This window comes from Danio aesculapii, chromosome 4 (assembly GCF_903798145.1).
Source record: "Danio aesculapii chromosome 4, fDanAes4.1, whole genome shotgun sequence".
Lineage (NCBI taxonomy): Eukaryota > Metazoa > Chordata > Actinopteri > Cypriniformes > Danionidae > Danio > Danio aesculapii.
The window spans coordinates 25,629,909-25,654,932 of NC_079438.1; the positions used below are offsets into that span (position 1 = coordinate 25,629,909).

General features: G+C 35.5%; 2 protein-coding genes and 1 pseudogene across 2 annotated transcripts in view; all 3 read left to right on the forward strand.

The window, feature by feature from the left end:
• The window catches only part of LOC130222340 (gastrula zinc finger protein XlCGF57.1-like), a 410,257-nt pseudogene that overhangs the window by 104,220 nt on the left and 281,013 nt on the right, over positions 1-25,024 (forward strand).
• Positions 701-7,304, forward strand: LOC130222361 (gastrula zinc finger protein XlCGF8.2DB-like). Its single transcript, XM_056454946.1, has 3 exons — positions 701-741; positions 1,037-1,186; positions 6,340-7,304. Exons 2-3 carry the CDS (start codon positions 1,102-1,104, stop codon positions 7,302-7,304), a joined length of 1,050 nt encoding a protein of 349 aa, XP_056310921.1. The 5' UTR covers positions 701-741; positions 1,037-1,101.
• The window catches only part of LOC130222333 (gastrula zinc finger protein XlCGF57.1-like), a 159,030-nt gene continuing 156,532 nt past the window's right edge, over positions 22,527-25,024 (forward strand). Inside the window, exon 1 of the mRNA XM_056454920.1 lies at positions 22,527-22,672. Coding sequence (XP_056310895.1) covers positions 22,588-22,672 — 85 coding nt within the window. The 5' untranslated portion in view covers positions 22,527-22,587. The remainder of the gene's footprint in view (positions 22,673-25,024) is intronic.

Genomic DNA, 25,024 nt, shown 5'->3' on the forward strand with positions numbered 1-25,024 from the left:
AGGACAAACTACGATTGTAAATTCCTACATTGGGATTGTTACCAACAAAAACATACAAAGAAAAACCCACTGAGATAATTTCTCATCCCACTTCTTTATTGAAGACTGAGAAAGGTAAGGTAAGTTGCACATTCTGAATTTACACTCAAATAATATCTGAATGCTAACATTATAATGTATCAAATCTAAACATGTGTGGATGCATTGTTCAACGTTGTATTAAGTTCTTCAGTCATTTTTAAAAGCCTCTTTACAACTATTTAGTGTTTGTTTATTTGGTTATAAATATTGTTTTTATCCTGACAAATGGACTGTAGCCCAAATAAGTTTCAACCTATTACATATATAGGTTGGAACCTGGCAGGCAATTTTGGAGAATTTGAATTTTCCCCATTCAAACATACAAGGCGAGGTAACATCAGTGAATGCAAGTGAGTGAGTTAAAGCTATGGATAAAGAAATGCAATCGTTTAAAGAAAATGCAACCTCTTACCAACCTACCAGAAGGCAAAGATCTAGTGGGGGTAAATGTTTTTTTTCAATAAACAGAAATTATGATGGTCTTACAAAACAGAAAGCAGATAAAGTATAAAGTGGAAAACAAGGGAGAAATGTATTAATAAGTCATGACTAAGAGTAAGTGGGGGGAAAAAGCGAAACAAAAAAAAGACTTTTATTTTGGCGTGGCTTGTGACGTCATAAGGCTGCGCCGCTAGCACACTGTGATTCAACTGGAGAAAGGTTTGTTTTAAAGCGTTTACACAGATATAAACCGTCTGATTAACATTTCAGGTTGTACATTTAATGCTAAATGTACCTGCTGTTGACAATAATATTTTAACCCTTTATACAACGAAGTACTATTTTACTCACAGTAAGGTCTTTTGTGGCTATTGTTTCTTGCTCAGACTTACCAGATTTCTTTTTGTTAATTACTCTAATATAAAGAAACTATTGAAGAGAAGTTATTTTGTTTTTGCTCATTGTTTTATTTATTTAAACAGGATATTTTTATTGTTTTGTTAATTTTAAACAGGATAAAGTGTCCAAACACAGAGAAAAACTCCTGCTGAAGCGACTGAACTCCACACTGTTATAAAGATGGCGTTTATTAAAGAGGAGAGTGAAGATGTGAAGATTGAAGAAACATTCAGAGTCAAACAGGAAGATCGGCAGGAACAAACAGGTTAGTTTTCATTCTTAAAGACCAACTCAGTCATCTGATCCTCATTCAGATATATTTTAATAATAAGAATACTAAATTAAATCCATCTTGCAGCCCTGAGTGTGCTGCCTAGTTCTCCTAAATGCACATGAGCACTCATTGAAAGACAGGAATGAGTTTCTTTCGTCACTTGTTCCTCAGGTTGTTCATTTAATGCTAATGAATGCACTGTTCTCATGTCTTTTGTCTTTCTTTTTATGTATTATTAGTCTGCCATTTTCTCTACCTTCTTAACATTATTGCTTTTCTTGTTCTCCTACTGTTTGTAAAGAGTTCTTGAGCATTGGCGCTATATAAAATAAATATATTGTGTTGTACGTCTTAAATCTTTTTTAAGCAAGTCTTCATTTTCCTTTTTTCATGTTTTGCTACCCAATCTGGCCCAAACCCATACAATCACCAACAAATAAAACCTTCAACTTTTCATTTAAAAAGGTCATTTTAACTCTATTTATCATAATGGTTTAATTATTTTCCGTACAATAACATTTGTTTAAACGTGCACCATGTATTTACTGCTGAGGACATCAACCTGGACAGATTGTTGTGCATAGATTTAGTTTATTATAGTTTTTAAAACTTTTGAAACATTTGTTCATTTATTTTAAGGAAAGTTTATTTGGGAAAACTGTATGGATACAAGTAAAAGCTTGCTTTTTACACAACATTTAAAATCTTTTGCTAAGAAATATCTAAAATATTAAATTTTTTAATTACTTATTTATTGTTGTATTATTGGCGATGTGGTGGCGCAGTAGGTAGTGCTGTCGCCTCACAGAATTTATTAGTTATAAAGGGAAAAATAATAATACAATCGAGAGACAAATTCAGATATGTACAATTAAAATGTATGACTGGTCAGTTTTAAATGGTTTTCAATTTTCTAAATCCAAAACTGTATGCATGCATGTTTGTCTTTTAAGATCTATGCATTTAGATCCAGAGCTTTTTTAGATAGAGAAACTATACAAGTTGTGAAAGAGGTAAAGTTCCTAGGAATGAGTTTTGACAAGAAGTTGTCTTTTATTCCTCATATTAAAGTATTATGAAAAAGATGTTTTAATGCAATGAATGTTCTAAAGGTTTTAGCAAAGATCAAATGGGCTGCAGATTGGGGGATACTCTTAAGATTTTATAGGACGCTTATTCGATAAAAAGTTGACTACGAGGGCATAGTTTATGGATCTGCAAGGATATCATGCATAAAGATGCTTGATACAGTACATCATACAGGACTGAGACTTGCTCTTGTAGCATACAGGACTTCTCCAATTCAAAGTTTACGGCAGCAGGAGAAATGTCACTTTACAACAGAAGATTGAAACAGGCTCTCGAATATCCAGTAAAGCTGAAAGCTAATAAAGACAATCCAGCATATTCTACAGTTTTCCACCCTCAATATCAGCACCTATATGAAGCCAGACCCAGATACATCAGACCTTTTGGAATTCGAATGAAAACTCACTTGGAGAAGTTGGATATTTATCTGGATATAATAACAACGATGCATGTATGCCCTATACCACCTTGGCATATTAAAAAGCCAGCTATTATAATGCACCTGTCTCAGTTTAAAAAAAGGGAAATCCACCCAAATGTTTATCAGGAAGAATTTATTAATATTCGATGCAATCCACCAACTTATGTACCAGTGTATACAGATGGTTCAAAATCAGATGGACGAGTATCTGCTGCAGCAGTGATTGGTTCAGAGTGTTTCAGAAAGAGTATTTCTGGACAAAGCTTGATATTCACAGCTGATCTTGTGCACTGTTTTTAGCTCTGGAACAAATAGAAAAAGAACAGCAACGGCAGTTTTTAATTTGCACAGATTCTATGTTCTTCTTACAAGCACTTGAATCTCTGAAAACTGATCATCCTATGATTTTTAGCATTATAGAAAAAGTGGACAATTTAAAGACTAAAGACTTTGATATTATTTTTTCCTGGATACCTGGACATATGGGGTTCATTGGAAATGAATGTGCAGATAAAGCAGCTAAGGAAGTCCTACAGTTGGAGATTACAGAATGTAAAATTCCTGTGTCTGATATTAAACATGTTTTAAATCTGTATATTAATGAGAAATGGCAAATGGAATGGGATGAATGTAGGAAAAACAAATTGTATGAAATAAATCCATTTGTAAATTAAAGAAATAATTACCCTTTTGAAAATAGACATGACCAGGTTGTACATACAAGATGTAGAATCAGACACTCAAGACTTACACACGCATATTTATTGAAAAGGGAAGAAAAACCTATTTGTGACTTGTGTAAGAATATTTGGATGATAAAACATATTTTAATAGAATGTGTATTTTTAAGTGATGTTAGACGTTTAATGTTTTTATTCGGGAAATATTTGAAGTCAAATGTTTGAAAAGGTGCCTTCTGGAGCGCTTTTACAATATTTATCTTTAATCAAACTTGATTTTAGTGTTGCTGCTACTTGTTTTTTTTTACAGTGTATGTTTGTTAAGAAACTGATTTGATTTTATGATTATATATTGTATTTTTATTATATGTTTTTTGCCATTAATATAACCAATGCTGCTGATATGGCATTTAAACATAAATAACTAAATAAACAATATCAATAAGTATGAACGTTACTAACTATAAGGATAGAGTGACAGGAGAGATCAGCGTTTCAGGTCAATGATGAAGTCAAGAGAAGCTGCATAGTTTGAGTGAAAGGTTATTTATACTCAGGATGACATGATGATCCAGCTCATCTAAAATAACATCAACATGTTTCAGAGGAAGCTGACCATTTCTTTCTTTTTTTTCTTCTTCTTCTTTTTTTTTTTTACTTTTACCATTCAAGATGACCACAGATTTGAACAAACACTCGCACAACTTTTTATGTTTAACACTGTGTCAAATTTACACGTGTCAAAAAATGTATTTATAATTATGTTGCAGCGCAAATGTCAAAATAATTTTTTTTACATAACTGCAGTGCAAATGTCTAGTTACTTATATTTAGATAGTTTGGGGTTTTCCTTGTTGAAAATGAGTTGGAGGTTCATTACATTTTTGCTACTTGAAACAAATGCATTTTGCATTATTGAGCATCTCTGGGGGTCTGACAGAAGTTGCCTGCCTGATTTTTGCCAAAAGACAGAGGTGGTACATTTGATGAAGGTAACCATCGCATAATTCTGCACAAAAAAACCCTGCATATTTACATTAGTGCAGTGTAAGTATCTAAAGCTATTTATATTTACATTAGTGCAGTGTAAGTATCTAAAGCTATTTATATTTACATTAGTGCAGAGCAAATGTTCACTCAAATTGTTCTATTACTTATGTATATTAATGCATTGACAATGAATGTTTATTATATTGACAACTTTTTATTTCTGCAGTGCAGACAACAACATAGAAATTATGTGCAGTTTGTGTTTATATAATTTTTTACATGAATAAATTTAGCTTGGTCATCTACTCTTTAATCTTTAGCTTAAGCTTTTACTGATGGGCAGAAGGCAAGCCATTGTGTAAATCTGGTTAATGCTCGCTGTAATAGAAAGAGCTAATGACTGTCCAGCTTGTTGTTTCACCCTGCGGATGAGCTGCTCAGTGTGGACCCTCAGCCTTGTGATGGACGGCGTCTCCCTCACAGTTGCTTTTACTCTGGACACATTACTCTGGATGTTGTATGATGTAGATGTATAAGTCAGAAAGCAATATATAAGGTTTTGCATATAAATACCTGTGCTTAACACATTTGTTTCAGTTTGTTATTTGCCTATTACATGACACTGAATGTTTGGTGTGTTTGAGTGTGTGTATATGCATGTATACAATATATACAGTATAATAGAATTCACTATGGGAAGTTTATTTATAAACTAATTTCGAGAGGATCACATGCTTATGATTGCTTGCAGCCGGCCGCGCATTATTCAATTTATGATTCACCAATCAGACGATTCCTAAGGCACTATAAATACCCTAAGTTCCATATCACAGCCATCTTTATTTTGGAGAATCCCCCCTTCCACCCTACTCCTCCTTCTTTCCTAGATGGGTGGCACGGTGGCCCAGTGGTTAGCACTGCTGCCTCACAGCAACAACGTCACTGGTTCTAGTTCTTACCAAGCCAGCCAACGTTTCTGTGCGGAGTTTACACGTTCTACCCGTGCTTACGTGGGTTTCCCCTAGGTTCCTCCCTTCGTCCAAATACATGCAACTTAAGTTACTTGACTAATCCATATTGACACCATAGACATGCTCCTAGTAAGTAGTTATCTCTTAAGAGTAATCACTATCTGTTCATTAGCTACTACAGCAGGGGAGTTCTCGAGACCTGAGCTCAAACTCCCCTCTCACCTTGCAAACGGGAGGGAGCCCCGGGTTCGAGGATCTTATGAGCTCAGGGCTCTCTCCCGGGACAGCATTTCAAGCAAGTTTTATAATCAATCATCAGCTAAGTGTGAACTTTTAAAAGTATGGGTTAAAACATAATATTATTTAATATAAAATACAATTACAACTTGTTACTACTTTCATCTGGGTTATATTCTAGTACACCATTTTTTAACTACCATTAGAATTTTATAACATCACCAAAAACAGCATCGAAGCAGTGTCAGCCTGATCTGGTGTATTAATCAACTACCGTGGGTTCTAGAACTGAACAATAATGATGTTCCAGATGCTGGACATCCACTGGCACTAGATCCTCATTCATTTAAGAGTAAATCTCCCATCTTTGCCATGCTCTGATGCGTTTAGGTTTCGCCGCTATTAGATTTCGCTGTAGAACGTGCTATGCGGAAGTAAAGAGCCTGACTGATATTCTACTGGAAACACATCAGCAGAGTTCGTGCATAGAGTCCATTTACTATAACTTCTATGTTAAGCGGCTTTGACACACTTTACATTGTAAAAGCACTAGATGAATAAAGATGAATTGAATTAAATCTGCTTAAATGTGTACACGTTAATGGACCAAACAAAATATGATCTGATTTATTTTACATTTAATGTGCATCAAAATTTCAGCGTGTAGCCAATGTTTCCAGTGTCTTTTCACTTTTCAGATTTTAATGAGAAATTTTAAGACTTAATGAAAAGTAATGTTTTATTTATCTATTTCAGACCTAATTGAAGAGAATGAGGGGAGTAAAGAGGAGGAACATCATGTCAAAATTGAGGAAAAAACTCATTTTCAGACTGATGGTATTTTGAAAAGGAGAGACAAGAATTTTTTCACCTGCACTCAGTGTGGAAAGAGTTTTGGAAGACAAAGCAGTCTTAAAATTCACATGAGGATCCACACTGGAGAAAAACCATTCACATGCACTCAGTGTGGAATGAGTTTCATCCAATCATCACACCTTAATAATCACATGAAAATCCACACTGGAGAGAAACCATTCGCATGCACTCAGTGTGTGAAGAGTTTCAGCATATCGTCATCCCTTAATCTACACATGAGGATCCACACTGGAGAGAACCCTTTCAAATGCACTCAGTGTGGGAAGAGTTTCAGCCAATCAGCACACCTTAATGAACACATGATGAGCCACACTGGAGAGAAACCATTCACATGCACTCAGTGTGGGAAGAGTTTCAGCATATCATCATCCCTTAATGGTCACATGAGGATCCACACTGGAGAGAAACCATTTACATGCACTCAGTGTGGGAAGAGTTTCAGCCAATCATCATCCCTTAATAGACACATGAGGATCCACACTGGAGATAAGCCATTCACATGCACTCAGTGTGGGAGGAGTTTCAGCTGCTCATCATCCCTTAATAGTCACATGAGGATCCACTCTCGAGAGAAACCATTCACATGCACTCAGTGTGGGAAGAGTTTCAGCATATCATCATCCCTTAATAGTCACATGAGGATCCACACTGGAGAGAAACCTTTCACATGCACTCAGTGTGGGAAGAGTTTCAGCATATCATCATCCCTTAATAGTCACATGAGGATCCACACTGGAGAGAAACCATTTACATGCACTCAGTGTGGGAAGAGTTTCAGCCAATCATCATCCCTTAATAGACACCTGAGGATCCACACTGGAAAGAAACCATTCACTTTCACTTAAACCGCGGTCACACTGGACTTTTCTCCCCTTAGACTTCCATTCATATTGTTAGACAACTCCTAGTCCTCCCAGGTTAAAACATCAGTCAGAGGCTTTAAATAAGTTTTATCAATTTAATTAATTAGATGAATAAAGCATTACAAAGCTCCGGGTGTCAGAGAACAGCAACACAGGGTGTCTGTGTCAGCGGGGCACACACACCCACACCCTTGTTCCCTCTATACTTATTGTTGTCTCTCTTCAGCCCCGCCCGGGGTGCTTCAGTAAGAAAGATCCTTCATCCAGATCAGTTTGATCATCAGTTGTTAGGCAGAACAGGAAATCTGCACAGAAAAAGTCACACATACACATAACAGAGCCTGAAAGAGAGTAAGCCTTCGCCCCTCCCGTCTGTTATGGTTCCTGTAAATGAGCACACTCTGAAAGTGAAATTGTAACCTTTTGTTGATAATAAGTACAGAGGAGTTAACTTCTCAGTTATCAGTCACACGAAGACACAGCTGTTATGGAGCAAGGTTAGATGAGGTTAAGCACATGAGGTTATATGAGGATAAACACATCAGCATAAGCTCATGTAATTAGTTAAAAACAGAATTAAACTGTTAATGCAAGGATTAGTCTATTAATGTATAGGATGAAGTTAAAATAATCAAAAAATCCTTCAATACGCACGCCAATGCGTCAGACCAGAAACGCAAGTTCGTGTGTCAAGTTTCGCAGATCGCCTTGCAAAGTTCAACCTTGGTAAACTCTGACCTGCGAAATCGTATCACTAGACTGTGTGAGACCAATCGTAGATCAAAACATGACCTCTCTTGACTGAATTGTAAAATATGGACCAATCGCTCACTTTTTAAATGTCTAATCATCTTGTTTAATCCCGCCCCTTTTTGCTACGCCGTACAACAGAATTTCGCATGCTCAAACTCGAGTGTGATTGTAGCTTCGGTGTGGGATGAGTTTCAGCAACTCCTCAGACCTTAATAAACACATGAAGACCCACACTGGAGAGAAGCCATTCACATGCACTCAGTGTGAGAAGAGTTTCAACCGATTAGCAAGCCTTAATGAACACATGAAGATCCACACTACTGTGAAAGAGTATATGTGCTTGAGTGTGAGAAGACTTTTATTACAGCTCCAAAATTTAAACTGCACCAGACGATTCACACTGGAGAAACCATACAAGTGTTGTCACACTGTGACAAGAGGTTTAATCAGTTAACACATCTGAAAACACAGAAGAGGATTCACACTGGAGATATCTGATCAGTGTCTACAGAGTTTCGCTTGTTCGGCACAGTTTAATAAACACGTGGACAAAAAGTTGCACACATGACATGAATGCAGCAAAACATTTTCTCATGTGCACAGGATGTTTCATGTCTGAATAATGTTTGAAAAGCTGAGTGACGGTATACTGTTTTTCAACACACCTACACTGCAGTAGGAGGAGTTGTAAATGTGTTGCGCTTCTTGCGTTTACTGTAAACACAATGATGGCAGCTGAGAGAAGAACAGTTTCATAAACATCTGGCAAACAGCACCTCTGCAGCTTAAAATTTCTTTGCAAGTGATTGTACATGTGCGGATATTTCTGTACTTTACTATCCAGTGTATTCATGTAGCTAGTGTTGTTTTGGATGATGTTCTCTGTCTGACTTCCTGAATGAGAAACAAACCACTGGGCTCCAGGACGGTTAGTTTGCAGTATACCAGGGCCTCAAGTTTAGAAAGCTCATTCATTTGTCCTGTGTTGCAGCTTTTATTAGTAAAGTTTATACTTTTGGTTCAAGATTTTTTCTAGTTTACTACATTTACCTTTTTGAGTAGAATACAAACTTGATGAATATTTTATAATTTAGGCAGAGTGACAGGTATTAAGTTTTACAATATTAATACACTGTGATGATCCCAAGACTCCAGATTGGAGTATGTGGTAAATCCTAATTGGATGCCTGCATTACTCATCAATGGGTATATAAAAGTTGTTGTGCTAGCTACCCCAGGACGCTGTGGCTACTCAGGAAACCTCATGTCAAGACCTGCCATCTCATTGACTCTTTAACCTTATGGTTTTGTTTTGCATTACTAGTATCATGTAGTTTAAGTGTTGTTGTGATTATATCCTGAGTTCTTTATCTTCATTATTATCCCTAGACATTTGCTGGTTGCTTTGATTGATTGTTCTATGAGTTACATTTTATAATAAATAATTTGCATTCAGGCTATTTTGTTGGCTCATCTCTCTTTTATGTTGCAACTCAAACGAGCGGGTCATAACACTTTGTAAAATGTGTCCGGTTGTATCCGAGATTTTGTCTTTTCAGTCATGACCATAGGTGAGAGTAGGAACCTAGATTGAGTGGTAAATTGGGAACATTGCCTTTCGCCTCAGCTCCTTCCACACAACAGACAATCACATCATCTGCATTACTGCTGCCACTACACTGATCCATCTTTAAATCTCACATTCCATTCCTCATGAAAAAAAAAAAAAAAACGCAGATACTTGAACTCTATTTGGGGTAAGGACTCTCCTTTAAACTGCAGATGGTCAACTTTTTCCAGTCAAGCACCATGGTTTCTTACTTTAGAGGTGCTGGGTCTTTCCCTGCCATGTCACAATCAGCAGCAAACTGTCCCACTGCATGCTGAAGGTCCATGTCCTATGAAGCCAAAAGGACACTGTTATGAGGCAGTTCTGAGAACTGAGACAGTTCTAGCCTACACCTAAAATTCTGGCAGTAAAAATTATTAAATTTTTTATATCAGCCTCAAAAATAACACATTTACAAAATAAATAGAATAAATGTAATGATGGATTGACATTGCAGTGGTGGAAGGGGAAGTAGGATGGCTTGTTCAACCATAAACCAAAATGGAGCTCTCTCAGGAGGGATGGACCAGTGCGCGAGATGTCTCAGACTGAAGGCATAATAATTAAATAAATGCTCAGGAAGCTCCAACCCTTTTTTATCATCTGACTGTTGCAATGTACTCCTATGCAACCAAGGGTGCTTATTGTTCCAGTGAAATTAATTGACTAAATGATCAAACTGTTTTAAATATTGTAAAGAAATATTTACAGGGATATACTGAAGTAGAGAAGTAACTTTAGGAAGGCAATTTATTTTGAGTATGATAGTTTGTTATTTTGAGTTCCTCAGTGCAGTGGTTATCGATTCTGGTACTTGTGCAAAATGAGTTGACAATCATCCCAAATAAATTTTAGCTCTTATTTTTAGATCTTAGAATCACACCTGAGAAACCACAAAAGCAGAAGTTTGGCTTCAATTTAACTGCTTAAGATCAATTGATCACTGTCTTCCAATGAGCAGTTGCCATGGAGGGCGGGCCCACGCCCATACCATTATGCTCAGGGTAAGTCATTAACAGACTGCTTGGTAATTTCATGTGGTAAAATATCTTGTAAGTTAGTTACTATCTTACATCATATGTTACAAGACAAATACTGTTTCTGATACTAGTTTTTCATTTACAAATATGCTAATATCACTACCCTTTGTTTAGTACCAGACAACATACATTTCAAACCATTGATTAACTTGGTTGCAAAAAATGCATGCAGTATTCAAAGAAAGCCACTGCCCCAGATGGGACAAATTTAGCGATTTCCTTAAATCTCTGGAATTTTTTTAAAGTAGCACACAATTCTTAAATTCACAAATTAATTGTCTTTTGAATTTATGAATTGGATTTTGTAAATGATTAGTGCTGTGCATGGATTAATGTTATTTGGTTTTTATTTTATTATTTTTGAGACTGAGAATCTTACATTTGAGAATCTTACATTTACATTTGGTTGGGAATGGGAAGACAGGTTCTTCAGGTAGTTTGATGTGAGTTAAAAATTTGGAAATTTAGTTGAAAACAGCCCTTGTTGTGTTTTGGCAATAAATAGAAGGAGAGAGACTGGTCTGTATTTTTTATGCAATGAGGTGTTGTGTGATGTTTTTTTGAACAGTGAGTTTACCCAGGCCTGTGTAACCCCGCTGGCCCTACACCCCCCAACCTGCTCCGAGCTGAGATCGAACTGGCGACCTTCCGCATGGCAGTTGCTCTAACAAATAGGCTAAAGACCATGGCCCCTAGTGTCTGTTGCCAGAGCACCTTAAGAAGTCAGAGGAGTGAGGTTTACCTGCACAGCACTCCACCTCCAGAGTCCACTCTATCTCCATGGCCAACTCCACCTCCAGAGTCTGCTCCATCTCCATAGCCAACTTCACCTCCATGGCCCACTCCACCTCCATTGCCAGTCCCCCTCCATTCCCACTCCACCACCAGAGTCTACTTCTTCTCTACAGGCCACTCCATTTCTATGGCCAACTTCATCTCCACACCCCTCTTCATCTCTGCAGCCATCTACAGCTCCACAGGCCACTCCATCCTCATGTCCAGCACCCTCTATGCAGCCTGCACCATCTCTTCCTCAGGCTATTATTGATTGGGAAAGCTTTCTTCCCAGTCAGTTCAAGAGAACTCTCCAGCCAGCAGATTGAGTGTGGATTGCCAAGTGCCTCTATGAGCCCACAGGGCAGCTAAGGCAAAAGTTCCAGGGAAACTGGTTTTATTCACCGATGCAGCCCAAGCCACCTCCTCCTGAGCCTGGATGGTACTTCCGTCAGAATCTGGTACTCGGTCAAGACAGTAGGTATGTCGAAAAACTATTATTTTCTCCCCAGCTTCAGATCACTTCCATCGCTGCAGAACACAGACCCAATGTTTACAAAAAAAGATAAACAGGCGATCGGATGATTCTGAAGATGAAAGAAATGAGATGAGAGTTTTTAGAAGCACATATAAACTCTGTTCATAGATAAACACCTGGGGTGTTAGAGCCAGGTTCTACACGTTTTCCTCAAAATGCCATCTTTTCAGCATTCTAAACCTCTCAAAAGATTTTCAGACCATACATAACTTGAATGGTTAAGTACATACAGATTTATATTTGGTATATAGTAAAGTCATCTGTAGATATTTTCTCGTTTTTTTTAATTATTTTATTAAGTGACAAATATAGAGCCCTAAATAATATATGGGCTAAGAATAGCAGAGAAGGAAGTACTTAAACCTGCATTGTGCATCTGAAAAGGTGCACTTTGAATTAATTGAGTCTGTTAGACAATCATAAGACAGAAAAAACACTGAGAAAGCTTACTTTTTGTACAATAAATTCTTGAATTTTCATTTTACTAAAGAGGGACAAAAGTAAAAATTTCAAGCAATTTTTTTTCCCATACTTTCCTTCTTTGTTCCCATATGTTTCCAGACCTGAAAATACTTCAATCAAATTCCACATTTTCCAACCCGTAGAACCCTTGGAGACTTTGAGCTGCATTTAAACTGCATTTCGAAGTCAAACGGCGGGACCCATAGAAGTCCATATATGGATAATTGAGTGGTTCCGTAGTAAATTTCTGTAATTGAAAAAGTTTACTCAAAAATTATTTTTACAACTAAGAAAGAAAGACATGAAAATCTATGATAAAGGGGGTGAGTAAGTATCTGTAAAGTTGTTATGCAATTGAACCTCCGTAAGATACGCGGAAAATCATATCATTAACTTCACTATTCCAAAACAAATAAGACTTTCCAGTTTACAGTTGGCATATGTGGCACAGTTATCAAGAGAAAACCCTGTGATGGGGTGTGGCTGAAAGGTGAATGGTGTAATATCACCAAACTGCGTAGACATCAGAATTCCTTATAATAAGATTTTGCATCTGTTGCTGTGGTCACCTGGACTATTATGTTAACATATGTGAGAGATTTTCAAATGGCTCTAGAATTAGAAAAAGTTCACTCAAACAATGAGAGACAAAAACTAAGTAATCATTTCTGTTTGCTAGGACTCTGTTATCTCAATCACAATACTAGTCCTTATTTGTGTAGCAGGATCTCGCGAAACCCAAGGAAAATGGTCTAAGAGGAGATCCAGCGGTAGAAAAAACGTTGCTAACTGCATCATTGGAAGGTTCCCGGAACACCGTGCGAAGATGCATAAATCCTCCCCGCTGCACTTCAAGGAAGAAGTGGGAGGCAGTCAAAATTTTATGTTAAAATCGAGGGACCGTTGAAGCGAAAATTGTTAAAGAAATGTGAATAGCCTTTACAAGGTTTTGTGTAAAGTAAGAAGTTCTGCGATGTGTTAGCGAAAAAATGTTGTGTTGAGTTTTGGATTCACAAAAACAGTTATGTGGTTTGACCTGCACACGTAAGCAGACTAAGCAGGTGTATTTTTTTGCACACGTTAACAGATTAGCACACAGAGGCGGAGTAGAAGCATCATGCTGTGATGTTTCAGCGTTGAGTCTATTTTGCTGCACCGGATCCAAATTTACTAAATCTTCTGGCCAAGCTAATCTTATAAATGTCAATTTTATTTATACATGATCGATAGACTTGATCTATGAAAATATACCAGTAAAAGACTCATTAAAATATCTTAATAGCATTATTCAACATAAAGTAAAATGGTTAATTAATTTTATTTTCTATATGGTATTTTTTTGTTTATCTGTTTCCCCCCCCCCCTCATATTATGGTCCCGTTTAAGATTAAAGATTTGTGTATCTGAATTATTTTCAATATTTTTGTACGTCATTTATTCTTCAGTATAAAAAATAAAAGCCTAGACATTGTCTATTAAAAATACAAGTGTTGTGAAATAAGAAATGCAAGATAAAATTAAATACAAATATAAAGACAATTCTCCCAATTGTATTAGAAAATTAAAATCAACAGTAATCAGACTAGTGACACCAGGTGGTAGTTTGTGTATAACACATTGTGTCCACACCAGAATAGAAAACTGACGAATGACGCTTTCTAAACTTGAGAATTTGGATAAAAATTTATTTCTTTAGATCAATAATTCTCTTGACACATCTAAATTAAAATTATAGCTTTTACTGTATTTAGAAAGTGCTGTCCCCACATGTACCTATACTCAGTAGTCCCCCGATGTAACAAAAACAAGGATGTGTGTGTGGGGTGTTGTGTGTGGTGTGTGTGTGTGTTGTGTGAGTGAGGATGTGATGAGTGAGAGAGTGTGTGTGTGGTGAGAGTGATAGGAGAGAGAGAGTTTGTGTGTGTGGTGTGTAGCAGATCTCAAATGGACCTATCCCCTTCAGAAGACACCACAGAAACAGGTCAAACAGATGAGTGAGGAGGAGGAAAAACGCTGGATTTTACTCCTTTAACAGAGTAGTGAGGCACAGTGAGTCCACACCACCGCGAGAGCTCCCTCTATTACCTCTGCATTCTCCACAGCTTAAAACCACGCGACTGCGATCGGGACACAGAAAAATGTCATTTCTTATTTGTTACCTTTAAATATACATGAAAATGAAAAGCACATAAATGACATGATGTAAATAATATCTGATTTAAATAATCATTAGAACTCTTCAAAAGTTATCCTCTGAACTTGAAGAAGACTCATTACAGTTACATTTGACTTTGTATCTGCTGTAAAACTGCATTAATATCTAGATATTGAATCACAGACACCGTAAAACTCCTTCCATTAACAGCCTTATTATGTAAAAATCTGCCACAGTACAAATAAACAGATGTATAGTAACGAAGTAGAACTACTTTACTACTGTACTTAAGTACTAAAAGGCAGTATCTGTACTTTACTGGAGTATTGTTTTTTTCCCCTACTTCCACTTTTACTTAAGTACATATTTTCGATGAGTTTAATACTTTTACTCCGATAGATTTTTTATGAGCTGCATCGTTACTCGTTACTAGACGTGTTAAAATGCTCGATATCGGTTCAGTAATAGATCATAACGGGTTATTACGTACTGACGTCATTTATCTCTTATGTGCGATGTCGCAATACTATGGCGAAGGACGGAGGCGCGAGGGCGAGTGAAGGCGGCACAGCACACGAGCCGCTATTTCACTACTACAGAGAAATGTTGTGAGACTCCATCTCTGCCTCTCTCACTTTGGACATTTGACCCGCTGGCCTGTTTGTGAGGTAACTCTTCATCTCCTCTTGGCTGTTAAAGCGATACTTGTGGATCCAGACCTGGGCGTGTATGAGGTGCAAGTTTTCTCCACTGTGTCTATTATAGATTACCTGTGATAACCGCGTATTATACATACATAGACTGTAACCGCGGCTGTTCTTCCCGCCATCAGTGAACAACGCTTTCATTTCTAAAGCCGATAGCAGCCCTTTCTGTTGAGAAGGTGAAGCCAATAACCAATCAAAGGGGTGTAAGACCTTGTCTGTCAGCGTTTAAAAAGCAGGCGGGAGAATATTTACATTAGTTTATTTGCTATAAATGCTCATGCTGTCTTCTGTGCATGAGTTTTGTTTGATACATTGAGAAAGAGTGTTTTCTTTGAGCGGGTCAAATTAAGGGTACAGTTCATATATATTACTGCTGTATTAAAGGACTCAATTTTATTACAAGTAACCATTTAACTGTCACACCAAGAAAAAAACCAATAGAATTTTTTTATTTATTGCATTTCTTAACTCCTAATGTCGCTAGTTAACACAATCAATACATTTTCCCCCAACACATCCCATAATTTCTAAAATATCAGCCAAAATATCAACCAAATGGTTGAGATGTTGGTTTATGGTAAAAGTACCAGAATGAATAAATATACTATAAAAATATGAAAAATATGAAGTTTAAGACCAATTTAATTAAAACATAATCAAAATGAAACATTTTTGAATACTAAATCATAGCCATAAAATATTTCAGATTTTCACTTAACACAGTAATATACACGTTTTCTTTTTTTACAATAAAATCAAAATCAAGTGAACGTTCGTTTACAGCGTTCACAACCAGTAAATTGTGCTCCGAAAATGGGTTTCAATAGCATTTTGAGTGGATTATGGACTGTTTTTGTGACCCACAACTTTGAAAGGTGTGTGTTAAAGCTGTTATAATCTGTCAGATCTGTAGTTCAAGCGTGAAAGAAAAACAGTATTGTAAGTCATGTTTCTTTTCCTTCTGCTTAATGACGTGCCCCCAAAAAAGAGATTTAAAATAAACAAAACAATATGATGTCTTTTGACTGCATTCTTTAATAACTACATTACACAATACTTGTACTTTTACTTTCAGTACTTGAGTAGTAAATTTTGAAATAAACTACTTGCAATACTTAAGTACAAAAAATGTTGAATACTTTAGTACTTCCACTTAAGTATGGTGCTTAAAGAGCACTTTTACTTCTACTACTTACTTCTAGTACTTGTACTTTTACTTAAGTCTGGGTCTCTAGTACTTTATACATCTCTGCAGAAATGGCTCAGAATGATCAAATTTGGCGAGAATAGGCCAAAAGTGGGTTTTACTGGACTTGAAAATAGGCAGACCATCTATATTGATAATGAGGTCAATACTGCCTGTAAACGATGGTTTGATGAAAGAAAGGTAATGTAGAATTCCCTGCTCCAACCCATAATATGTGTACTGGCCTCCACACAAATTCTTAATTTCAAAACCTAACGGGGTTGCTAAAAGTGTTCTACTGTCTTTTGGAAGTGTATGTCCATGTTTTCTTAGTATTCCAAGGAGCTTATTTAGAGCAGCATGTGTTTGGCCTGTTGTTGTTGCCCACTCAGCCAAATCTTTGCTTAAAGAAATGTCTTCGGAATCTGAAGACTCAAGCTCTGAAGTGGTCTCACTGGAATCAGCTGGTTCCTTGTAGCCATAGTCTGAATGCTGCAGACACAAATTAGCCCCCGTTGATAGTTCCTCTTCTGCTCCTAAAGACAAAGTCTCCTCATCATGTTCCTGTATGGAGGAAGCCTCTTCAGTAACTTCTTGCATGGCTGGACCCTCAGATACATCTTGCAACGGCACATCCAAATCTGGATAATCATCCAAGCTGCTAGTAGATGCAGCTAGAGCATCAACTCTGCCTCTCAGTCGACGCCATTCACTTAGGTATTTAGGATCCATGACTAATAAATGTGGAAACAAAAGTGAGATTATAATGGAATGTACTGGACATGCTTGGATATGATCATGATCATAGTTGTGATTCAAATACAGTGGTTTTATAATTACAATAATACCCCCTCTCCTCTTAAATTCAAAATGCTAATTTGCAATTAACTATGTCTGTGGTTCACAAAGGAAAACAAAATATTAAATTAATTAAAATTAGTGCTTAGCAATGACAAAGTTAACTGTTAAACTTCTTTTGCATGTGCAATTTAGCGAGAACGAGTGAATGTAATAGTTGTGTTCTACATATTTTTTTTTTTTGGATGACACCTCTCCAATTCTTAGTTTTTTTTTTTACATTGGCTTCAAATCAGTAAGAACAACTGAATAATTATGTAATAAATAAGTACTAGTACCAAATAAATAAAAACTAGCATTTAATGAAAGAGTATTGGCACTTAAAAACAAATACTAGTACATAAACTAGTCTTATAAAATAGTATACAAGCACTAGAAAACTAAAAATATTCTGTTATACCTAATAGAATTATTATAATAATAAAAATATATTAAAATATAAACTAGTAAAGATAATAGTCAGAGCTTAATAGTTGATCTCTCGATGCAAGTCGAAGTTAAAGCAAAAACAATTTGTTACTAGAAATAAAAGTTACTGGTCACTACTGAAATAAGTAAAAAGTTCCTAGTAAAACCACTACCATCCAATAAATAGTAACGACACTACAATTTGCTACCGAAATTTTAAAGACGATAAGATTTGAGTGCGTTTTTATACGCCACAGATTGCCCATTGTGTGCAGGACATAAATGAAAGTGCTTGGCCGTAAAGGTCATCATCAGTTCATCGATCCATCGACACGGACAGGCAATGGAGCGTTTCAACGCCACGTGGGACGCTAAACCGCTGTTTCACGAGTCACTGTGTAACGAGCTCTCTAGCCTACAAATATTTGAACGAACGCCTTACGGTTTCAAGCCTTTCACACTCAAAATAAAGCAATTACACAACTTATCTTTTTGATTACTATTGGGATGTGAAAAGACTTTGTCAAACAGAGTATGTTATGAAATATTGTTCCAACTAAATCACCTTTCGGCTAACCGCAACGCGGAGTACTCTAACATTACATTGTTATCCGCAAAAAATCCACGGTCCTTACAAGTTAACAATTCATAACGACAACATGTAAAACAAATTAATACTTACATGAACAAAATAAAATTTGCACACGATGTCTTTCTTGTTCTTGTTTGTCCACCGTCGTTGCTCTTCCAATGCTGAATCTTGATACTGTATCGTGGCTGGTCAAATAAAATGTCGGTACTGCTTATCGCGAGATCGGCTTTGAATCTTGAAAAAACTCACGCAGCCTCTTCCGGTGAGACAACAGTATCGCCTGCTTGCTGCTCTTCAAGTCACATGCCATCTAACCGTTGAGAATTGTAATTGGATGTTTATCTTTAATTAAAGACAAAAGTAATATTAAAAAAGGTCAATGGCAAACATATATAAAATACACACAAAAAAAAAAAAAAAAAAAAAATATATATATATATATATATATATATATATATAAATATATATATATATATATATATATATATATATATATATATATATATATATGAGGCACATGCATTTAAACAAAAATTAAACCTAAGGCAGTTTGAACAGTATTGCCTTTGTTTGTGATAATAATCACAAGCTATTTTGCCAAAAAAGACATGTAACCAAATTTATTTGGGCTAGAAGTGGGTTACACATAGCCGGACTAGATCTGGTCGATAGGCAACTTCGCCGAGACGGTGAAATGACAAAGGGAAATCTGATTACGAGCTAAATCAAGGCTATAAGGCCAGGCTATGAATATAACATATTTTTAAAAAGACTAAAACAAACACCTTATAAGCCTTATGGGCTTTGCTTATATGAAGGAATGCTATACCACAAAATATTTTGCCAAAAAAGACAGGTAAACAAATTTAGATTTTTTGGGGGCTAGACATGGGTTACACATAGCCGGACTAGATCTGGTCTATACTTCACAGAAAAATGTGAAACTACGTCTATTACTTGCAGGTACGTTACAAACATTATTCACTTTGCTTACATGATGGAATATCATATAAATGAGCTTTATTGAGTAAAAAACTACATGCAACCTAATTTAAGGTTTTTCAGGCTAAAATTGGGTTACATGTAGCCGGACTAGATCTGGTCTATATTTCACCAAGAAATATGAAACTACGTCTATTACTTGCAGGTACGTCATAAACGTTATTGACTTTTCTTACATGATGGAGTTTCATACATATCATAAGCTTTATTTAGCAAAAAAACAACATGCAACCAAATTTAAGGTTATTTGGGCTAAAATTGGGTTACACGTAGCCGGGCTAGATCTGGTCTATACTTCACCTAGCCGGTGAAATGACGGCTATTGCTTGCTGGGAGTTAGCAGGCTTACATCCACTGCGTATGTGTAAATTAAATAAAAACATAAATTAGTTGTATTATTAGACATTTTCCAGTAAAATAAACTCATAGTTGCTGCCAAACATCTTGCTGCTGTGCACCTGATGCTGAGCAAAGATAGTCATTTCCGAGCAGCACCATATGACTAAAGGAGAACCATGTGAAAACGTTCTGTTAATGTTAGAAAGGTTGTAACGCTATTATGTGACCATAGAATCACCAAAATAGAACGTCCTAAAGTCATATTCAAAACGTTAATATATGACTAAAAGAGAACGTTTTAAGAATATCCCTAATGTTTTGTAAAGGTTCTGGACTTTCATTACCTTTAGGAAACGTTGCGCAAGGTCACGAGAACATCCCCTCCTACCTGGGATATTCTCTAAATATTCTACATGTTTGTTAATAACATTGTTTGTTTACTTTTTTGTTTCCAAAACACAAAACACACTCTATATCCATTTAAAATATTTAATTTTACTGTAGCAATTTGAAAAATAAAGTTTAAAGCACTGCATTTTCTTACATTCTTGTGCTCATTGTATAACATGTGTAACAAATAAAAAAAAAAGAAAACAATTTAAAAAATCAGGTATATTTAAAACAAGAATAATTTGCTGACACATAATGCAAATTTTACTAATTGTATGAAATGCTAATTAACTGCCACTTTAAATCTGTATGCTTTGCCACTATTTTTTAAATCACTAGATTTTACTTATTTGTCTGCAATAAGCAATACGTTTTTGAACATGACATTTTCTATATTTTAATAAGTACAGGTTAAATTTAGTATGTTAGTTGTCTTTCTGTCTTGTTATTGAAAAGAAATCATGTTCTTATAACATTTCTCTAATGTGACTGAGAATGTTGTTACTTTGGTTTTTATAAAACATTGTGAAAACGTTTTCTAGGAAAACATTGTTTCTAGTGCCCAATCTAGTGCCATTTCAATAATCTTAAAATGTTTTTAAAATGTTACAGATACTTTGTTCAAATGTCTTAGTGCTAGAACATTCTTCAAAGAACATTCCACATCTCACATCTCAATGATGCTCTTAAAAAAATCTCTAATGTGACTGTGAGAATGTTCTTACTTTGGTTTTATGAAACATTGTGAAAACGTTTTCTAAGAGAACATTGTTTAATCTCGTCCCCATACCAACATTTTCAAAACATTGCTAGAATGTTCTTGTTCATTGTTTTGGGAAAAAATATTTTTTGACTATTCATTGGACATTACATCAAAATGTTTTCTTTAAAACATTTACACAACCTGTAATGAATGTTAGCCAAAGTTGAGAGAACGTTCCCTTCTAGCTGGGTACATGCAGACGATCAGATACGAGTCACTTTTAAAAGATGATGTAAGCAGGTCATCAAAAATCCGATTCAGTCACAAAATCGGAATTGATCATCAAGATCTGCAGTGTAAATGCAGCCTAATAGATCTCAGATTTCTTTAACTGTTAGCGTGAGTTTTTGGAATAATATATTTAAGTGACAGAATGGTTCGAGTTTTACATAAATTCCTCTTATATAATAAAGTTGAAGTCTCTACTCATAACTGCTCTCCACTAAATCACAAACCTGCTCAATCTAACAATATTATTTCCCCAAATGCTCTTTTTGTATTCGGTCTGAAGAAATATAAAGTCATTTGTTTTGGGAGTGTATTTAATATGAAGTGTTTTGCATTGACTTTTCCAGTTCTCCTAAAAATGCTTTTATCCAAACTTTTATCTTCTAAAATTGTATTTTTAGTTACTCTTTGAAACTAGAGCCTTCTTACTATAAATGTATTAATTTATAGCTTTTTCTTTCTACATTTGGCATCCAGAGATTTTGATATGTGAACTCTAATAATTATTGCATGGAAGACTCTTGCTTGGCGAGTCTGATAAACTTACATAATATGCTGTGATTTAAGTTTTTTTAACAACTTTCTAATTCAAGATTTAAGATCTTTGTGTCTCGAGAATGTGTCTGTAAAATGTCAGCTCAAAACACCCATCAGATGATTTGTTATACCTTTTAGAATGTTGGAATTTTCTGCTTTAAACACTTAGACTTAGATTAAACAATGTTTTCAGAATTGTGTTAAAATGTTTGGATTAAAAGTTTTGATCAACTTCAAACACTGAATGTCTGTGTATGTAAGAGAGATAGCAGATATGTTGTGTAAAGTGGAAAATAAGGGAGAATTTTTATCATGTCATGACTGCAACAGTGAGTGGCAAAAAAAAAGCTAAACAAAAAAGACTTTTATTTTGGCGGTTTGTGTGACGTCATAAGGCAGCGCCCCTTCCGCGCTGGGATTCAACTGGAGAAAGGTTTGTTTAAAAACTTTTACACAGATATAAAGCGATTGATTAAAGTTTCAGGTTTTTCACCCGATGCTGAATTATGTACCTGCTGTTGAAAATAATATTTTAATTCTTTATACACCGTAGTACTATTTACTCACAGTAACAGAAGGCTATTGTTTGAACAACAGAAATGTGTGTAATAAGTGTTTAATGAAGGTTTAATTTATTAAATAGTATAATGTCATTCCATTCTAAGTATTCAAATGGTTACTAGTTTTTATCAGGTTATTTGTGGCTATTGTTTCTTGCTCAGACTTACTCTTTTACCTGATTTATTTTAGTTAATTACTCTCAAATAAAGAAACTGTTGAAGAGAAGTTATTTTGTTTCTGTTCATTGTTTTATTTATTTTAAACAGAAAATTTTTATTGTTTTGTTCATTTTAAACAGGATAAAGTGTCCAAACACAGAGAAAAACTCCTGCTGAAGCGACTGATCTCCACACTGTTATAAAGATGGCGTTTATTAAAGAGGAGAGTGAAGATGTGAAGATTGAAGAAACATTCAGAGTCAAACAGGAAGATCTGCAGGAACAAACAGGTTGATTTTCATTCAGATATATTTTAATAATAAGAATACTAAATTAAATCCATCTTGCAGCCCTGAGTGTGCTGCCTAGTTCTCCTAAATGCACATAAGCACTCATTAAAAGAGGAATGAGTTTCTTTCATGTTACTTGTTCTCATGTCTTTTGTCATTATTTTATGTTTTAGTAGTCTCCCATTTTCTCTACCTTCTTAAGGTTATTGCTTTTCTTGTTCTCCTACTGTTTGTAAAGAGTTCTTGAGCACTGGCGCTATATAAAATAATTAAAAATAAATAAATTTAAACAAGTTTAACTGAGTTGACGATATTTGACCTACAGTACTCTCATAGAAGATATCTGCTATTACAGTGATAGTGTTGGCGTGGTACTTTCCATTTGCATATGTCACGTTGATCACAATTCCCTTTTTTATCAACTTCTTTATGGGTTTAAAGTTGTTTTTTGAAGTTGTTACTAGTTCTCACAGATAGTATCTGAGTTAGAATTACATCATTATTATAATAACTAATTACCAGTGCTATTGTTTTTAAACAGGGTTTCTGCGGGGTCTTAAAATGTCTTAAATTCCAAAATCTAAAATTTAGGCCTTAAAAAGTCTTAAATTTACTGAAATATTGTGTTTTAGGTCTTAAATCTTTTTTAAACAAGTCTTCATTTTCCTTTTGTCATGTTTTGCTACCCAATCTGGCCAAAACCCATACAATCACCAACAATCCATCTCAATAAAACTTTCAACTTTTATTCAAAAAGGTCATTTTAACTCTATTTATCATCATGGTTTATTTATTTACTTACAATAACATTTGTTTAAACGTGCTTCATGTATTTACTGCTGAGGACATCGACCTGGACAGATTGTTGTGCATTGATTTAGTTTATTATAGTTTTTAAAACACATTTGCTTTTTTTTTTTAAAAGAAAGTTTATTTAGGAAAAAGTGTGTAGATACAAGTAAAGCTATTTAAAATCTTTTGCTAAGAAATATCTAAAATATATAGATATATATTTTATATATATTTTTTTCATTAATTTATTATTGTATTATTAAATGTATTCAATTATATATTTTTTTTAAGGGCAAATTAAAATATTTTCCATCTGGGCCATTTGAAAAATTCCTTAGCCTTTAGCCCTTAATGAGTCTAAAATTTAATTCATAATGGTCTTAAAATGTCTTTAAAAGTTACATTTAACTTGGTGAAACCTGCAGAAACCCTGGTTTAAAGTATGTCAGAAAGCGTGGAGGCCCCCAATATTAAATATGTTGAATGAAATGGACAGTAAAGTAATTAATTATTATAATACATTGTACAGTATTCTTAACTATATGATGTTGCTGTGGGATGACGTGAGACAAAACGAACAAATTATAGTGGAACAATAACGTTTAGCATTGCACTGATTACAACTGGCCAACAAACTACCGTATTTTGCGCACGAAAAGACGCACCGCATCAAAAGGCGCACCTTCAATAAATGACGTATTTTAATTATTTTTACATATATAAGGCGCATCGCATCATAAGGCGCACCTTTAATAAAACGCTTCGCATAAGGCGCTAAAGTAGAGGCTGGAGTTACGGTGCGTTATGCATCCATTAGATGCATAACGCATCCATTAGATCAGGGGTCGGGGACTTATGGCTCGCGAGTCACATGTGGCTCTTTTGACGACTGCATCTGGCTCTCAGATAAATCTTAACTTATATTCCTTAACACGATATGTAAGAAATAATTCCGCTGGAAATCACAGTGTTAAAATAACGATCACACTGTAACTTAGAGCTTTAGCTGCTTGGGCTGTTTCCGCAGAGATTTTGACTCTTACAAAGATCATCGCTGTATGAAACGATGCCACACTCTGTGATATTTCCTGACAATAGAACGCTAGTCACGCACAGAGAGAGAGAGTGTGTGACATCCTCACTGCAGAAAGGATCTGTGTTCACACAGACACAACAGCGCTGAACCAAACAGGTGACAGCGTCTTAGCAGAAGTGGAGCGCATTTCACTTTTCCTGCGTTTTACTCGTTTTTAATTAATTAAGTGCAAATAAATCTTGTGCTTATCAACGATTAGCGCCAATTTGTGATTTCAATAAATATACTTAAAATATTTTGGTCCTGTGGTGTGCCTCGTGTGTGCCTGACTGATGGATGCGTTATGCATCTAATGATTAGCAGTCAGATAGGTCAGTCAAACTTTATTAACAAGAAAACAAAACAACAAAGCAACAAGCAACAAGAACAATAATAACTCTGTAAACGTAAAGCTCACTTTCTCAGTTCCTTATCTAAAATCCCTCGAAAACTTCTTCTTCCGTGTCCGAATTGAACAGCTGGGC

Excerpts from the sequence above, each read along its gene's own strand:
- LOC130222361 (XM_056454946.1), top strand. The coding sequence starts at position 1,102 with ATGGCGTTTATTAAAGAGGAGAGTGAAGATGTGAAGATTGAAGAAACA. Across the intron at positions 1,187-6,339 it reads AGATCGGCAGGAACAAACAG|ACCTAATTGAAGAGAATGAG; the intron begins GTTAGTTTTCAT and ends TATCTATTTCAG.